Source organism: Lodderomyces elongisporus, chromosome 6 (assembly GCF_030384665.1).
Source record: "Lodderomyces elongisporus chromosome 6, complete sequence".
NCBI classification, from domain to species: Eukaryota; Fungi; Ascomycota; class Pichiomycetes; order Serinales; family Debaryomycetaceae; genus Lodderomyces; species Lodderomyces elongisporus.
In genome coordinates this window covers 883562-899416 of record NC_083678.1, presented here as the reverse complement: position 1 = coordinate 899416, position 15855 = coordinate 883562, and the positions used below count along the sequence as shown (strand labels likewise).

At 37.1% G+C, this 15855-nt stretch overlaps 7 protein-coding genes across 7 annotated transcripts; 2 read left to right on the top strand and 5 right to left on the bottom strand. All coding sequences in view use genetic code 12, as the record gives it.

The window, feature by feature from the left end:
- Positions 1-407: 407 nt before the first annotated feature.
- On the bottom strand, positions 408-2159 carry GAA1 (Glycosyl phosphatidyl inositol protein transamidase complex subunit; the record flags this gene model as incomplete). The annotated part of the gene is made up of 1 exon (XM_001524910.1): positions 408-2159. One exon carries the CDS (start codon positions 2157-2159, stop codon positions 408-410), a length of 1752 nt encoding a protein of 583 aa, XP_001524960.2.
- A 579-nt stretch (positions 2160-2738) lies between these two features.
- On the top strand, positions 2739-3746 carry PVL30_004811 (uncharacterized protein; the record flags this gene model as incomplete). The annotated part of the gene is made up of 1 exon (XM_001524909.2): positions 2739-3746. The coding sequence occupies one exon, from the start codon at positions 2739-2741 to the stop codon at positions 3744-3746; it is 1008 nt and encodes a 335-aa protein (XP_001524959.2).
- A 96-nt stretch (positions 3747-3842) lies between these two features.
- Positions 3843-5534, bottom strand: PVL30_004810 (uncharacterized protein; the record flags this gene model as incomplete). Its single annotated transcript, XM_001524908.2, has 1 exon — positions 3843-5534. The coding sequence occupies one exon, from the start codon at positions 5532-5534 to the stop codon at positions 3843-3845; it is 1692 nt and encodes a 563-aa protein (XP_001524958.2).
- Positions 5535-7345: 1811 nt separating this feature from the next.
- CAG1 (Guanine nucleotide-binding protein subunit alpha) lies at positions 7346-8644 on the top strand (the record flags this gene model as incomplete). Its single annotated transcript, XM_001524907.1, has 1 exon — positions 7346-8644. The coding sequence occupies one exon, from the start codon at positions 7346-7348 to the stop codon at positions 8642-8644; it is 1299 nt and encodes a 432-aa protein (XP_001524957.1).
- A 269-nt stretch (positions 8645-8913) lies between these two features.
- COR1 (Cytochrome b-c1 complex subunit 1, mitochondrial) lies at positions 8914-10242 on the bottom strand (the record flags this gene model as incomplete). Its single annotated transcript, XM_001524906.1, has 1 exon — positions 8914-10242. One exon carries the CDS (start codon positions 10240-10242, stop codon positions 8914-8916), a length of 1329 nt encoding a protein of 442 aa, XP_001524956.1.
- A 1050-nt stretch (positions 10243-11292) lies between these two features.
- On the bottom strand, positions 11293-12732 carry cdc1 (DNA polymerase delta small subunit Cdc1; the record flags this gene model as incomplete). Its single annotated transcript, XM_001524905.2, has 1 exon — positions 11293-12732. One exon carries the CDS (start codon positions 12730-12732, stop codon positions 11293-11295), a length of 1440 nt encoding a protein of 479 aa, XP_001524955.2.
- A 512-nt stretch (positions 12733-13244) lies between these two features.
- Positions 13245-14924, bottom strand: HAS1 (ATP-dependent RNA helicase; the record flags this gene model as incomplete). Its single annotated transcript, XM_001524904.2, has 1 exon — positions 13245-14924. The coding sequence occupies one exon, from the start codon at positions 14922-14924 to the stop codon at positions 13245-13247; it is 1680 nt and encodes a 559-aa protein (XP_001524954.2).
- Between the last annotated feature and the right edge of the window lie 931 nt (positions 14925-15855).

The following is a 15855-nucleotide window of genomic DNA, read 5'->3' as shown; positions in this document are numbered from 1 at the left end:
GCGACATGCTTGGAATATTATTTGAAGTCATCTAGTGTGATAAAGAGTTGTGAGGTGTACTTCTGTAGAATTTTCCTTTTTCCCTAGGATTAAAATGTTAATGGAAACAAGAAGTGAAAGATATATGTACATATCTATATATATATATATATATATATATATATATATAAAGAAGAAAAAAAAAGAAAAGAAAGAATCTTGTATATACATATACACCATTAAGAAGTTGCAATTAATTCGGCTAATTTTAATGCAATCTAATTTGTACCAATTCTGATCTTTTGATATCATTCCGCCCAGCTCAACTCTTATAATCTACTAAATCCTCGTCACAATTAAATTCACTCCCGTTTCTTTGTCTTTTTCTTTTTTTTCTTTTTACTTTGTCTTATGCTTTTTTTTCAAAATTATTCAGACTTTTCTGATTTAGTTGCAAATGTGGATGGAGGATTGATAGCAATAGCCTTTGGCAATTGGACAATAAGCAGGACCGAGGCGAAAAACACAAAGAGCCATGCTGGGAACCATGCAAGGGCAATTATTATCCATGTCCAACTCTGTAAATCTACCCAAGCCATAATAAGATTTTGTAAAAAGTTCTCATGTCCCGTGAAAAGTCCACCTGCATGAATGATCAAAAACGGATTAGTAATGACAAGCACAAAGAGCACGGCAAGCTTTGGGTTTTTCTTTCTTTGAAATAGAGTAGGTATGTATGTCAATGGTAAGGCAAGTATTCCCACAGTAAAGGCCAATGCAAAATGAACAATCAATAATGCTACAATAAGGAGCGCAATTGACAACAATGCAAATGAAATCAAAGAGTAACTGTCAACTCTTTTCATGTTAACTTTCTGCATAAAAATAAACCCACCAACAACCAGTACTAGCAATTGTGAAATTTGGATTAAAGAAGTGCTTTCATACGGTGCTAAAAGTGCCAAACCGACGCAAAAACTTTCAACCACCACCACAATTGTCAAAAGCTTGGAAACCCCATACTTGATGGCATCAACCTCAATATGGGTATTCAAAATAGAATTGAGGGTACCGAGAGCAAAGCTCACTGCCAACATTACTGCCGCAGGTAGATAAGTACCAATTGAAACAAAATGCTTTGGGCTCAATAACAAGTAAAAGAAAAATGATTGATGAAATTTTTCCAAAAGATTATTGACTGATCGGAAAGTTGAATCAACAATTCTGCCAAATTGCGTTACATCATGACCTTTATCGCCCCTTGCCTTTATTGTGAATGCTTGGATTTGCCATCCGGAAAATGCCTCATGACCGTGTACATCTATAGCTCCCGCAGTGACTAATCTCGCAATTCCCCAGAACAAAGTCTTGAGCTTATTTTGAAAGTCTGTTACTCTGCCGTTTATTCCTTGAATACTACATCCAATATTCTCATGGCCACCAATGGTATTTGCTGTATTCAATAGATCCAAATTTGGCAACTGACCGTTTAAACCTTCATAGTACATGTCGTAATATTCAAAATAATCGCCCTGCTTACCGTAATCAACTACAACTGCCGCCTCTATCGACCCTGCTGTGTCATCCAATGATGTATGGTATGCCTCGACCCAATTACGCAAGCTTTTCTTTCCATCTGGTGGTATAACCAAAATAATATTCTTGGACCACACTGAAATACGCAGGAAATACCTCATCAACGCCATACCAAGAGCCATTCCACCTTCATTGTATTCTGCATCAGCGTTGTACCAAGGAACAACCAATGCCATTGCTTCTGTGTTTTCACCTCTTGGTGCATGCATGATTGCATATATGATTTCATCGGTATCGGAAGCTCCATTATGGTAGTGAGATATTTGCAAGCCCATATCTTCAAGCCACGATGATACGGCCCTGTTTTTGTCTTTGATTGATTCCTGTTCCAATTTCGAAACTTCTTCTCGATACCCTCTCACAATATTCCATTCACTCTCTCGGAAATACGAGTGCACTTGTCCTGGCATTAAGGCATTTTCAGATATATAACAGTTTCGATAATTGCCATCCATGGGAAGAGTTACTAGCCATACTACACTAAAGAGTGCAAGAAGTACAGTTAGTCGAGGAAGATGTTTCACAGCTTTAGGAATTAGCCCCATTTTGTGAATTCTTCGAAGCACATTCTCAGCTAACGCCATCCTTGAAATAGAATTTATGAAAATATGAAGGTATTGGTGCTGCTGCTGCTGCAAAAAAAAAAAAAAAACCTTGTATGTTCTGGTGATCAAGAATTAGTGGTGGTGTGCAGTGGTGTGGGATCACTATTTAAATAGTTGCCTGTTCTTGGTATTGTTGAAAAGATCCAACACGCGTTATTTACTGTGTAAGATTTTGTAATGTTTTGAGTCGAGCGAGCTATGAGCTACTCGTGAAATGCCGCACCATCATCTTAGACTCTAGTGCATTTCATCCTTTCCCTCTCCACGCCATTCCACCTTTGAGGCTCCAAGGCGACTTTCCTCGAAAAGACTGTAATCCTTAAAATAAACAAACTATATCTTTCAAATCTGCATCTCTCTTTTAGTTTCAAGTTTACATATTTCTCTTTAGCAATTGCTTCCCTCATCGACTACTACATTCGATTTTGCACCCAATCCTGTTTTCCAAAGGAAAAGAAAAGAGAAGAAAAAGAAAAGAAAAAGAAAAGCATCAAATATTAAAAAGACTAAATTCAATTAGATCCCTTTTTTTTTTTTTGCCTTATCCTTGTCCTCGAGATGCAGCTTTCATACAAGGAGCTCCAACGACTGTTTAAAAGACTTCCACTACCGCGAGCTGTTCTCAAGTATAGCTCAAGAAAACTCAAAAAGGACTTTCGAGCAGGAAACGCAACGCATTTATACCAGACCCTACTCTACGAGATCCTTCACAAAGAACAATATAAGAAGTTACCTCATTTACTAGATACCTTATATAAATGGGACCGTCCGGATTGGTGTCGACAATTTGCTAGAGCCCATTACATGACTTTAAAGCCGCATTGGCCCACGGTGCATTTAATATATGAGCTTACAAAAGATGCAGATGCATTGAAAGTGTATAACGACAAGTTGAAAAAACCTTTCTCACTCGTGGAGTTTGTTAAAGAGGATGTAGGTAATCAAAACGAATCGATTTCGACAAATGAAACGTTGCCATTACTAAAAAAGTTTTCCGACCAGCGGCGGAATTATGTACCCGGAATGTTGAACGAGGTCGAGAATTGGTACAATTTTATACAGAAACAACCAACTTTTGATTTAGCTAAAAGGCCATTTGAGATGATATACTACCCATCCAAGTTGGGCACCCCACAAGATCCTGTTACAATTGATGGTCAATTTAAAAAGCATGTTGAGTACATGAAACAGCTAGCTAAAGAGCATCAACCTATATTGAAAGCCAATTTGCAACTATTAATGGCCCAGGCTCGTGGAAATGGTAGAAACAATAGTAACTATGGTGACAATGGTGTCAATGGTGTCAATGGTGACAATTGTAGCACTTTAATGAGAAGTAATGGCAACAGCTCTTCATCTGACATTTTCATAAATCCATGGTTCTACAAGCATTTAAAACGAAAAAGACTGGATAACACTGTGTCACGCCTAGTGAAAAAGAATATCAATAAAGAGCATGTAGTAGATGACATGTACTTTCGTGAAATTATAGACCGCTACATTTCATTTCAATTTTACTTTGATGATATAGACCAGAAGTATAAAATGAGCAAAGATCTATTCTGATCCAATATACATAAATCGATACAACAACAACAACCAAAAAAAAATAAAAAGAAAAAAAATTAAAAAGTAAAATTATAAGTTTATGCAATTGCCGTTTTAATCAATTTGGAGAATGGCATACTGCAGTTTAGCAGCATCAGTAAGCAAAATGTAGGAGGAACTTAATCGGATATAACAAGGTTTGAAATCGAGTGCTGGTAGTGGAATAGAAACGGAAGACGTCAAGTTTATGATCAATATATGCGTTGCAGTTAATGCAATCAAATCGGATAATCTGTGTTCATATGCAATGATGTTGGGTATTGTGGAAATAGTCGATGATGGTGTGCAGAGTGTTAACATGTTTGTAGACAAATCCACTATTTCGGTCAAGTACGAGATGACAATTTTGTTATTCCAGCTAGAGAGCTGTAAGCCTTTTTGGCTAGGTATTTCGAGCTTTTGAATCTTTCGCACCGAAATTATCTCGGCATGATGTCGATCTACACTCTTTTTGATTTGCTCAAACTGTTGCAAGATATGCTCGTGACTCATCGCTAAAAACTCCCTTTCTGTGCCTTTTTCTTGTCCACTTTCTTTTGTTTCTCTTCGATTGATTTCTTGGAGACTAAACTTGAAATACTTTGATACTTTTAAATTGAGCATACCATCTTGTATGAATTGCAACAATGTCAAAGTGGAATAGTTCTCTTTCCATTCCTCTTCCTCAAGAGCATCCACAATAATCTTCCACCATGAAATAAATGCAGCAGTAACATCTTTCTCACCATTTATCTCCCATGTAATTTGATAATAAAATTTTAACTGCAGTTTGCAGTAATTTAATAACAGTTCAAGATGGGAAAGATCGATATTCAATACGTTTTCCCATTTGCTAATTCCTAGTAGTCTACTAAGTAGGAGAATAACCTTTTCCATCAAGCTAACCAACTTCCCGCCAATCAACTCTGAACTTTTCTTGTATGCAAAAGTTGCCAGTTTGGATAGTCGCTTAATTCCACGCTCACCCACCTGGTTGACCCAAAAATCTTTTGTAGATTCTGGTACAAGACGAGTCAATAAAATATCAGAAAAAGTAGACGACGCCAGTCTACCGTTTGTATCTTCATCGGCAAAGTTGTGCAAATACCGATCCAATAAAACCACAAACGGCTCAATTGCACTCTGAATGGTTTTTGTAGTATCCTGGAGCATATCTAGGTACTTTTGCACTTGGCAGATGAGTATAATCAGGTCCACATAATTCTGTTTCAGCAACACGTTAATATCTACCGAGAGTAAATTATTGGCATCATCCAAGTAAATTTGGTTGAACATATCATTGGAAATCCTTTGCGTGAAGCGGTACCCTGTATTGGCCTTGTTGACATTTAAAAGCTTGTTAAAATTAATTGTTATAGATTCTCCATCAGCTATGGCCAAATACTCCATTTTGTCAATCATCGTGCCGTTTTTACTGTCCACTTCAGGTAAACCACTCAAGGGTGAATTTCTGAGCCTGTATGGTGTATCGCACCATTGCATATACTGGACACTATTAAAAGTTTGAGATATTTGGTCGATAAAGTTTCCATTATTGACGTCGTATACCTTCACTTTCCCGTCTATTCCAGAAAGGAAAATTTCTTGACTGGAAAATGCAACATTGTTTATAATTGACCTGTTATTAATTGAAAAAATTCGCTCTCCGTCTATACGATAGCACCATATGGAAGTCTTGTTCATTACTTTGAATATAAGATTGAGCTGTGGGCACCAAGATAAAATTGTCAAAGGGTCATTTGACATTGGCAACTTGCCAGTATGGATTACAGAAACATTGTGATTATCCATTACTGCTCACACTCATGTCCTCTAGCAAAAAATAAATAAAAAAAAAAGAAAAAGAAAAAGAAAATTGCGGTTGTGAGAATATGAATCCAAAATGAAGAAGTCTAGTATGCTATAGTCTTCAATGGCTTGTAGCTGTCTGTACAAACTCTGTCGTGTGTATATAAAAAAAAAGAATCAATGTTTCAAAACAGTAAAAATATCATGTATATTTTAGTTGTGAAATGGAAACAAATGGCGTCCTATCCCTCCTTTCTCATTCAAACACTCACTCGCACATACTCTCTCTCTCTCTCTCTCTCTCTCTCTCTCTCTCGCGATTCCTATGCGGCTTAAGCGTACTGTTTTCATCCACATTTGGATTTCTAGACTATGCAATGCTTTACATCGACTGAAACACTTTGAAAACAAGACTATGACTTGAGAATTTTACTAGAGCACAACATAGTTGTTGTATGTTCAATTGGACACTATAATTGATTATTTGAAACTCGGTGTTGAATGTTCTTTTGTATATAAAAAACCAACCCTATTTGAAAATACTATTACGAGAAGTTCAACTTACCTGCTAACTTAATTTTGTCTTCAAGAACAGACGAACTATCATAGTATCAATATTTTACTTCTCAAGTAAGAGTAAAATAAATGGCCATGGCTTATAATGATCAAATAATCTTGAGAATACCTTCTCTTGGATACTAAGCAAAAGATGCATTTGTGGTGTGGAGAACAATATCTTTAGAAAATAATAAGGACACAAAATTTGTTCAATTATCAACAAAAACTATACAATTATACAATACAACCGATTTCACAACCAATTACTCAGACCACTATGCAGTATGATATTATTATTCCCCCCCCCTCAAAAAAAATATAATAACCAACTACACAAACAATAATATGAAATCTTCTTTCCATCGATATCAATCAACTCCAATTCCCCTCCTTGTTCACTTACTTCCACTATTTATTCTTGAGACTACCCCCACCTTACCGCCTTTGCCGTCTTCTCCTCTCAAGTAACTTTCACATATAAGGTTCCAAGAGATTCGACCAAGATTTAATAATGCTCATTATTATTATTTTGGGTGACTAGAATCTGCCTAAAGCAACGCCCAGAATCTTGATATTCGTAAAACAATTTTAACTGGATCGTTATCAATACTATAATTATAATAATAATAATAGATAATAATAATAATAATGATTCAAACTGTTTCGATGTCACAGATCTTCGCAATACAAAACAGAAGAAAAGAGAATAAACGAAACAAAACAAAACAGAACAAAACGGACCAAAACTAAGCGAAACAAAACAAAGCGAAACGAAACAAAACAAAGCGAAACGAAACAAAACAAAGCGAAACGAAACAGAACAAACTCAAAAATAATATTCAAGACATGAAATGAAATGAAAGAAGTGAAAAGGAGAGAAAAAAGTGCACAGATTACTCACTAGTAAATATGTATATACGGTCTTGACAACAATGTATCTGTCAGGACTGCAACAGAAATATTTAAAGATGTTAAAATCAAGCTGGTCATAATTTTCTTGGAAAGGAGCTGTTGATACTTGCTGCATTTAGAATACTTTTCTGCCTTTCGTTCTTTCGTTCTTTAGTTCTTTCGTTCTTTCGTTTAAAAAGTAACTGCATAGATCGTGGGTTTGAACAACAAGTAGATCATTTCAATCGAGTCAAACGTTATTTATTCGAAACCAAAAAAAAACATACTTTGCTTAAAGAACTCTAGATTGGTGTATTAGTATGGGCTGCCGAGTAAGTACATTGATTGATGAAGAGTCGGATCCGTTTCTTCAAGATAAACAACTCAATGATGCTATCAACCATTCACTTCATTTGAGTAAAGCTCATTCTAAAAATGGCATCAAGCTACTATTACTCGGGGCTGGTGAATCCGGCAAGTCGACTGTGTTAAAACAATTGAAAGTTTTACACAAGGGCGGGTTTACACAACAGGAAAGAATGCAATATTCACATGTTATTTGGTGCGATGTGATTCAGCAAATGAAGATTTTAATTATCCAGGCTAGAAAGTTAAAGATCCCTTTGGATTGTGACAAAGAAGGTAGTGAGTTGATTCCGTATAAGCAGTGTGTCTTGCGTAGTGATGCATTAACACAGATTGATACGGGTGTTGCTGGGGGTAATGAGTTTCTAAGTGATTACATTTTGAAATATGACGAGAAATCAAAAGCCAAGAGGAAATTGAATAGTACTGGAGTAGTCGAGTTCTTGGGAGATGGTAAAGAAGTCACCGAGGAAAAAGATTTCGTAGATGCGGAAACAATGCACGGAGTTTTGGCCAACTCTCCAGTAAGTAGGTTGAGGTACTCAAAGAGGGATATTGTCGAGGCGATTCAGAAGCTATGGACTCAAGATTCAGGGATTAAAAAATGTTTTGAGAGATCTAATGAATTTCAGTTTGAAAGCAGTGCTGAGTACTACTTCAACAATGTGTCCAAATTTGCTGATCCTTATTATGTTTGTTCCGATATGGATATTTTAAAGGGCCGTATCAAAACGACGGGAATAACAGAAACTAACTTCACGATTAAGTCGTTCCCATTTAAAGTTCTTGATGCTGGTGGCCAACGTAGTGAAAGGAAAAAATGGATACACTGCTTTGATGATATTACCGCAGTGTTGTTTGTTCTTGCAATTAGCGAGTATGATCAAATGCTATTTGAGGATGAGAAAGTCAATCGTATGCACGAATCCATTATTTTGTTTGATCAATTGTGCAACTCGAAATGGTTTGCAAACACGCCTTTCATCTTGTTTTTGAATAAAATCGATTTATTTGAAGAGAAGATTAAACGAAACCCATTGAAAAAGTACTTTCCTGACTATACTGGTAAAAGTGATGACGTTAACGAAGCTATAAAGTTTTTTGAAACGAATTTTATGAAAATGAATCGGACTAATGAACCCGTTTATATTCATCGCACGTGTGCAACTGACACCAACTCAATGAAGTTTGTTCTCAGTGCAGTTGCTGATATGATTATACAACAAAATTTAAAAAAGAGCGGTTTAATGTGAGAAAAGAACGAGTTTATATACACTTATCTTTGTCTTTCCCTTTCCCTTTTCCTGTTCCTTTCTTTCTTTCTTTCTTTCTTTTTTCTTTTTTTAATTCTTATCAATAATTTCTCTCTCACCGTCTTTCCCTCAAGAATAGTATATCATTATATGTATTGACATTCTTAAAATTTGTTACTTACTAGCTTAACCTGATAGACAAGCTCTACACGATTCAAATATGCTACGATGGACTTCAAAGACTTGATTCAATTTGGGCTTACCTTAGCTTACCATCTCATCATTGCCATTTCGTTTCTATTTCTATTGTAGTCCAACAAATCTTCAATAAGACCAGTACCAGAAATAACAATGTCTCTATCCCAGACTTTACTCTTACCCCATTCCTTAACATCGCTAACGGTAATAGCATCAATCTTTTCAAATGCTTCCCTGAGTGAGTGCTTGTATCCTACAGTCAAGACATTCTTTGCGATGTCCTTGGAGACGTGACGGGTCGAGTTGTAGTGAGAAGCAAGCTTGGTCTTGACTTGTGCCTTAGCTCTAGCAACTTCTTGTTCACTAATGGAGATTGACAATCTGTTCCATTGTTTCAATGAAAAGTGGCAAAAGTCATCAATGGTAAACTTGTTAGGAACTTCGGCATAGTAACCCCACAAACCTTGGTCAGACCAGGACTTGGAAAAGTGGTGGTATTTCTCAACAATGTCATACTCTTGAACGATTGAAGCCAATTTTGGTGAGGTGTATTTAGCAGTGGTGGAGTGGAGGTAAAAGTTTCCAAAGATTGCTGCTGCAACTTTAGCAGTGTAGTAGTGTGGGGATCCAAGACCTTCACCAGAAACAGCAATTGAAAAGTATGCCTTTGGCATAGTGTCATCTCTCATTCTAACTTCTGAACCCAAGAATGATGCTGGCTTGATATCTGGTTTGGCACCTTCAGCAATCTTCAAGTTGGCTTCAATGGTGTCCACCAATTTTTCGTGGTCAAAGTTACCAGATGATGCAATGATAACATTGTTGTTGACCAAGTGTTTGGACAAGTGACGCAATGAGTCATCGGTTTCCAAGTTGGCAATGCTATCAGTGGTACCCAAGGTTGGCAAACTCAAAGAGTAACCTTGGAAGGCACTGGATGCCAAGTGGCTCAAGACCTTGGATTCTGGGTTAGCTTCAACAGCTGCAGCTTGAGTGCTCAATCTGTTCTTGGCAACCTTGATGTCGGCTTTGTTGACAATCTCTTCAGCATTTGATGCAATCGATGCAATCAATTTAGCTGCAGAATCGACATTTTCATTTTTAGCTTCTGCAACAATACCATTGATTTCTTTGGAGTTGTGGGAACTGGTCAAGACACCATCTGCACCAACATTGTGGTGGTGAGCCAAGATCTCAGCAGTCAAAGCGGAGACACCGTTGCAGTATGGGTGTTCTGATCTAGAACCTGCTCCGAAATAAAGACCAACGGTAGAGTGTTTGGCATCGTTGTTGACTTCACTTGCAACTGTGACACCATTAGACAAGGTTGTGTACTTGACACCAGTAGACAAGAAACGACGTCCTGTAACGCTTTTCAATACAGTAGAGCCACGAAGCATTGTTTTATGTATATATTAGTTGCAATGGCCTGTGCAGCGAGTTGTGTTTTGGAAGGGATAGTTATTGTAGTTTTTTCAATTTTAAACGACTCTCTCCTATAGGTTTCAACTTTTTTTCATGCGAGTCTTTGTAAGAAAACACCCATTAGAAAATCTAGCAAATATCTCAAGTGATTTGGTAGCGCGTTTTTCACTATATTACTACAACCACCTCTTATTCGTACACCAGTTACATTTAGAGCTAGCTATAGCTAGCTAATGACTAGTGTTCATATATATATATATATATATAAATATACAACAATGGCTACTGGCTTGATCTTTAATAAAATACGTATCAATATCAACCTATTAAAGTATATAATGCTTATCAAGATAGAAAGAGAGGTTATTAAAAAGATGTATATACATATATGTAATGGTACCAATAAATTAAGGCAAGAGAAGCTTCAGTATTGCAAGTAGCCAATCAAACAATTTCGAATAAGCAAATCTATGCTTTCTTTTAGCTCTCTCTCTCTTTCTCTCTTTCTCCCTCTCTCCCTCTTTTTTTTTGTTTTTTTTTTTCTTTATTTTTTTTTCCTCCAACCCTTGCGCGCACATACAAAAATGTACAGAGAAAAACACCTAATCTCACTATATTAAATTCACACACACACACATATTTATATCTTATTTTTGTGTGTTTTAAAAGTCGTGTACCATGTACATGAGTATTTTAAGTCTGTGCTACCAAATGTTTGTACGGAAGGACACTTTTTGCAGCTATTGCTTTCAGAATCACCAAACTCCACTACACCACTATGAAACGGAAGATAGCTTTGGTGGCTAAAGAAAAAAGCTTCAAGAGTAGCAATTTTCTAATCTATGTTTATCTTTAATTCCATTTCTTTTTCTTCAAATGTGGGTTTTGAGAGAGAAAAAAAAAGGGAAGAAATAAAGAAAGAGCTAAACAAAAAAAAAAAAATACAAATATTTGGCAGCTAAAGTTTGACTAACAGATTGTCAAGTAAAATATTCATTTACATTCATTAAATATGCATATGCAAACTACGTAATCTTCACTTTCACCACTTCAGACTGCATTGTGCCTAAATCAAAAACTACAAACTCGCCGGTGGTTTTGAATTCGGGAATCGATACTAATGACACTTTTGAGCCTGATTCCGGACAAGTATAAGTATCTGCCTCATATTTCGTCTGGTTCCCAGCAAAATAGACGTGTGGTAAAGTATCCGTAAAGATGAATGGGTCATAGTCGTCATATGGGTAACAATATAACGTGTCAGGAGCAGTCGGTACAAAGTTTTGCCAACTCATGCTAGACTTCATTATCTTCATTGAGTCTTGCGCTGTACTTCTAGTCATGTATCTCTTGACATCGTTAACATTCTGTCCACTTGTGCCCAAGATTTTAACTCCATCAATTTCGAGCCATACAGGATTTGTTAGTCTTTCAAGACGATCATCACTAACTAATGACAGACTGCTCTTGAATATAGATCTGTGAAGTGGTTGCTGAGGTATGCATATCTCAGACGGGTCATGATCCCCGGGCATTATTGAAATGGGGAGATTGACAATAACTTCATTAATAAAATTGTCTAGCTTTTGTAATGACTCTGTTGTATACTTTGTAATGTTTTTTGAACCATAATTGTTTGTGGTAACAAAATTTCTCAAGTCCTCCTCTGCAGCCACATCACGGATTGGCTCAATGGAGTCACCTGCGATGATGAGTCGCGCAATATTGCTACTATATTCACTGTCGCTACTGGACCCCGTCTCTCCAAGCAAAAACTGCTTAAGGAGTTCGATCTTCAAGTCATAATCACCTTCTGCCCCAATGTTCAACCCAGACACGATAGCTATTTTCTTGGCTCGTGACTGTGGTGGAGATAAAGGCTTTTGAGGAGCACACTCGGGGTATGCCACATCCATAATCTCAAAGATGCCTGCTTGTACTTCGATTCCCAACACAGCCACAATGCATCCTGTTACCAATAAGTTTCTATTCAAAAACTCCTCATTGTGCAAAACAGCTCTTCCTGACTCATCCTCCAACATCACGACCGGCTGCTCATCGTTTTCGTCGAGATAACTCACTGGAACAAGTGGTAGCACATCATCCGTACCTTTTTCAACGTCGTTCAATATATTCAATTTGTACTTGGCATCGCAAAACACGGTACCCACAACCCAACATAGTTTTCCGCTTTTGATATCAAGAATCTTGTCTTGCTTGTAGATTGTTTGTCCATCAATGGTTTTCACACCGTCGCCCCATTTCTTAAGCGCATTCGATGTCACGCGGTTCTTTAGATGTGTTAATCGGTACTGATACATTGAAAAGTACTGCTTATCATATTCCCGCGATGTAGGACTAAGAAAAAACTCATTACGCTTTTCAAACTCTGTTGGTATTTCGGCCACCGCCCTATGAACTGGCTTGTCGTCCAATTTGTGAAATATGTGATTTTGACTGGGCATCCTTGTTGCCTCTAAAATAAATATGTTTTATGCGGAATCAACTGAAGCTTGTGAAACTAGAGAAGCTAGAGAAGCTAGAGAAGCTAGGAAAGACGGTGGATTGGTGGATTGGTGGATTAGAAGAAGTTAGTCTCTTTTTGACGCGTCTGATGAGAACAACTTTTGGGAAAATGACAGACAGGAAAAGAAGGAGAAGTGCGAAAAAAGAGAAATACGAAAAAAGTGAAAAGAAAGAGAGAGAGATAGAGAGAGCAAAAAAATGTCAGACTGCATTATCAACGCGTTGTAGTCGAAAAAGAGCATTCATTAGCGAAGGGAAGTATTGTACCATCTATTACATTTCAACATTTACAATGTAACACTTTGCGGCTGTCTCTTCCTCTTCTTTTCTACTGTTCTTTACATTTACAATTCCATTTACTTGTTTACTTGTTTACTTATTTACTTATTAATTTTTATTGTTTTAATTTTTGTTTTTTTTTATTTTGCTGCTATTTGCAAATTTTACACATCTACTTTCTATCTCTCTTTTGTTTCTTGTGTTTCTTTTCAATCGATTTTCCACTTGCGCCGATGGTGATGTTAACCTTTGGTGGCACATCAAATCCAAATGATTTACCAACTTTCACCAAATCCAATTTATCAATTTGATAAACTGTCTTTAAACTATGCGATGAGTAAGCTTGCAAGTATGCTCTATATCCATCCTTGGCAGATTGGTGTAACAAGTAATTTGTCTTGATCAATTTAGTCAACTGTGACTGCACATTGGCAATCTTGTTGGCTGGGAACTCGTATTCATTCAAGGGCACATTTGCGGCCTTAAGGTACCTCAAAAATCCCAACTCTGATGGTGTAAGGAACATCAAAGATTTACCCTTTCCATCTGTACCTCTCGCAGTTCTACCGACTCTGTGGATGTAATCTCTTGGGTCATCTGGTGGGTCAAATTGGATAATCCAGTCAACAGCTGGGATATCCAAGCCTCTTGCTGCAACATCTGTACATACTAATATCCCTTGCTTGGCATTGCAAAACTCGAAAAACGTATTTGTTCGTTTCTGTTGCTTTTGCTTTCCGTGCAAGTCCAAAACAGGAAGATCGATATAGTTGAGCAATTCACTGTAGAACTTTACACTGTTACACGAAGACAAAAACACAATAATCTTCTTTTTGATGTTTCTCTTTAAAAAGGAAAAAAGCAACAAAAATCTCTTGTCTGAGTCACAAACAACATATCCTTGTTCCAACCCGTCTGCGGTGGAAACATCCTTTTCAGGAACAACATTGATGTACAAAGGTCCAGGCCTCAAAGAAATTCGCGCAAGATCCTCGACTTTTGTTGTTTGTGTTGCTGAGAATAACATTGTTTGTCTGTCCTCGTTAGGCAATATCTTTATAATCTGTTTCATTTCTTCTTCGAACCCAATCTCCAATATTCTATCGGCTTCATCAATCACCAAGGCCTTCAAATTCAGAAAGACGAATCCTTGAGTGTTTTTCAAATGATCCAAAAGACGCCCTGGTGTGGCCACGAGTAAATTGACACCTTTCGCTAGCTTTGTGGCTTCTTGTCTTCTATCTGCACCTCCAATCACAATACCACAAGTCTGTGAATGGTATTCCATCAACTGCCTTGCAACTCCAAAGATTTGCAATGCCAACTCCCTTGTTGGTGTAATAATAATCACAGCGGTACCGTTTCTTGGTTTAATCTTCAATGAATATAAAAGTTCAACTGCTGGAAGCAAAAATGCCAATGTCTTTCCTGATCCGGTCTTGGCTGCACCCAAAACATCACGTCCCGCAAGCAAAGGAGGGATCGTCTTTGCTTGCACTTTGGTCATCTTTTGGAAACCCATTTCCTTAATGGCTTTCATAGTTGGCTCTGAAAAGTCTGCCTTCTCAAATGAATAGTTTACACCTGGCTCGTCAGCCTCTGCCTCGCTAGTGTTAGAAACCTTGGGCTTGGTGAGTTCTTGTAATCTTTTTTCGTCTTTGCTTTGTTTCTGTTTCTGCTTTTGGTCGGGGTCGGCTATATCAGTTCCAAGAAGACCTGCAACCTCTTCGAAATCGGCATCGACTTCTTGAATCGCAGCATCTTCGTTGGTATCATTGCTATTGTCTGCATCTTCTCTCGACCTCTTTCTCAGAGGCTCACGCTGACTCTTTGACTGAGATCTTGGTGCCATAATATGTCGAAGGAGAGGGTGGGGAAAATAGTGCACTTAGGGGAAGTAAAGATGGTGTTTATGTTAGAAAAATGAGTTTTGATAAAAAACTTGGCTAGGACTTGAAACATTATAGAACCTTAATGCCTCATCGCAGATGAAATAAATCAGTTATCTAGAAGTTTCGTTTGGTAGCGCAAAAAATCAGTATTAATTGAGGATGCGGATGTCAGAATCCTCTGTGTGTGTTTGTGTTAGCGTGTGTGTATTTGTATGTGTGTGTGCGCGCAAGTTGAAGCTTTTTAAGCTTCGTGGGCTTTGAGGCTTCATCCATCATAAGCTTTCAAAAACAATACTAAGAAATGAGATATGGAATAGGATACATAGATGAACAGATTAGAGAGACAGAAAATAAGATGTACTTTAGTTTAATTGAAAAATAGTGTAATGGGCTTGTTTCTATTGAAGGCTGGATAAAAATGTTTTATGTTTAAACTAAAAATTTCAAGCAGAAAGTTGGAAATAGAAAGAAAGAAAACACACATACACGTAATACAGTATACACCAAAAAAGAGTTTCTGTTATCCATTTGAGTGTTGTTTTGTTGTTTGTAATTTTCTATGCGAGAAATAAATTATGTGCTTCTAAACTCCACACCAAAAATGTTTTCTTTTTTTTCCACTCTTCAATCTGTATCCTTTTCACCCACTTTGTAAAGAGTAACCCAATCTTACATTCTCCTTTCTTTTCAAACTCTGAACAGGACCATGATTTTCAAACAATCCATAGAAAGAATTGTTATTATTCTTTTGTCTTTGCAGTTTTGTTTTGATAACATTAGTCATTATTGTTGAGGATGCTAATTCGCAAGCAAAAAAAATTGTAAACCAAGGGCAAACATTACACAAAGTCTGGTCCCTCTTTTGTTTTTTTTTTTCATTTTTTCCTTGAA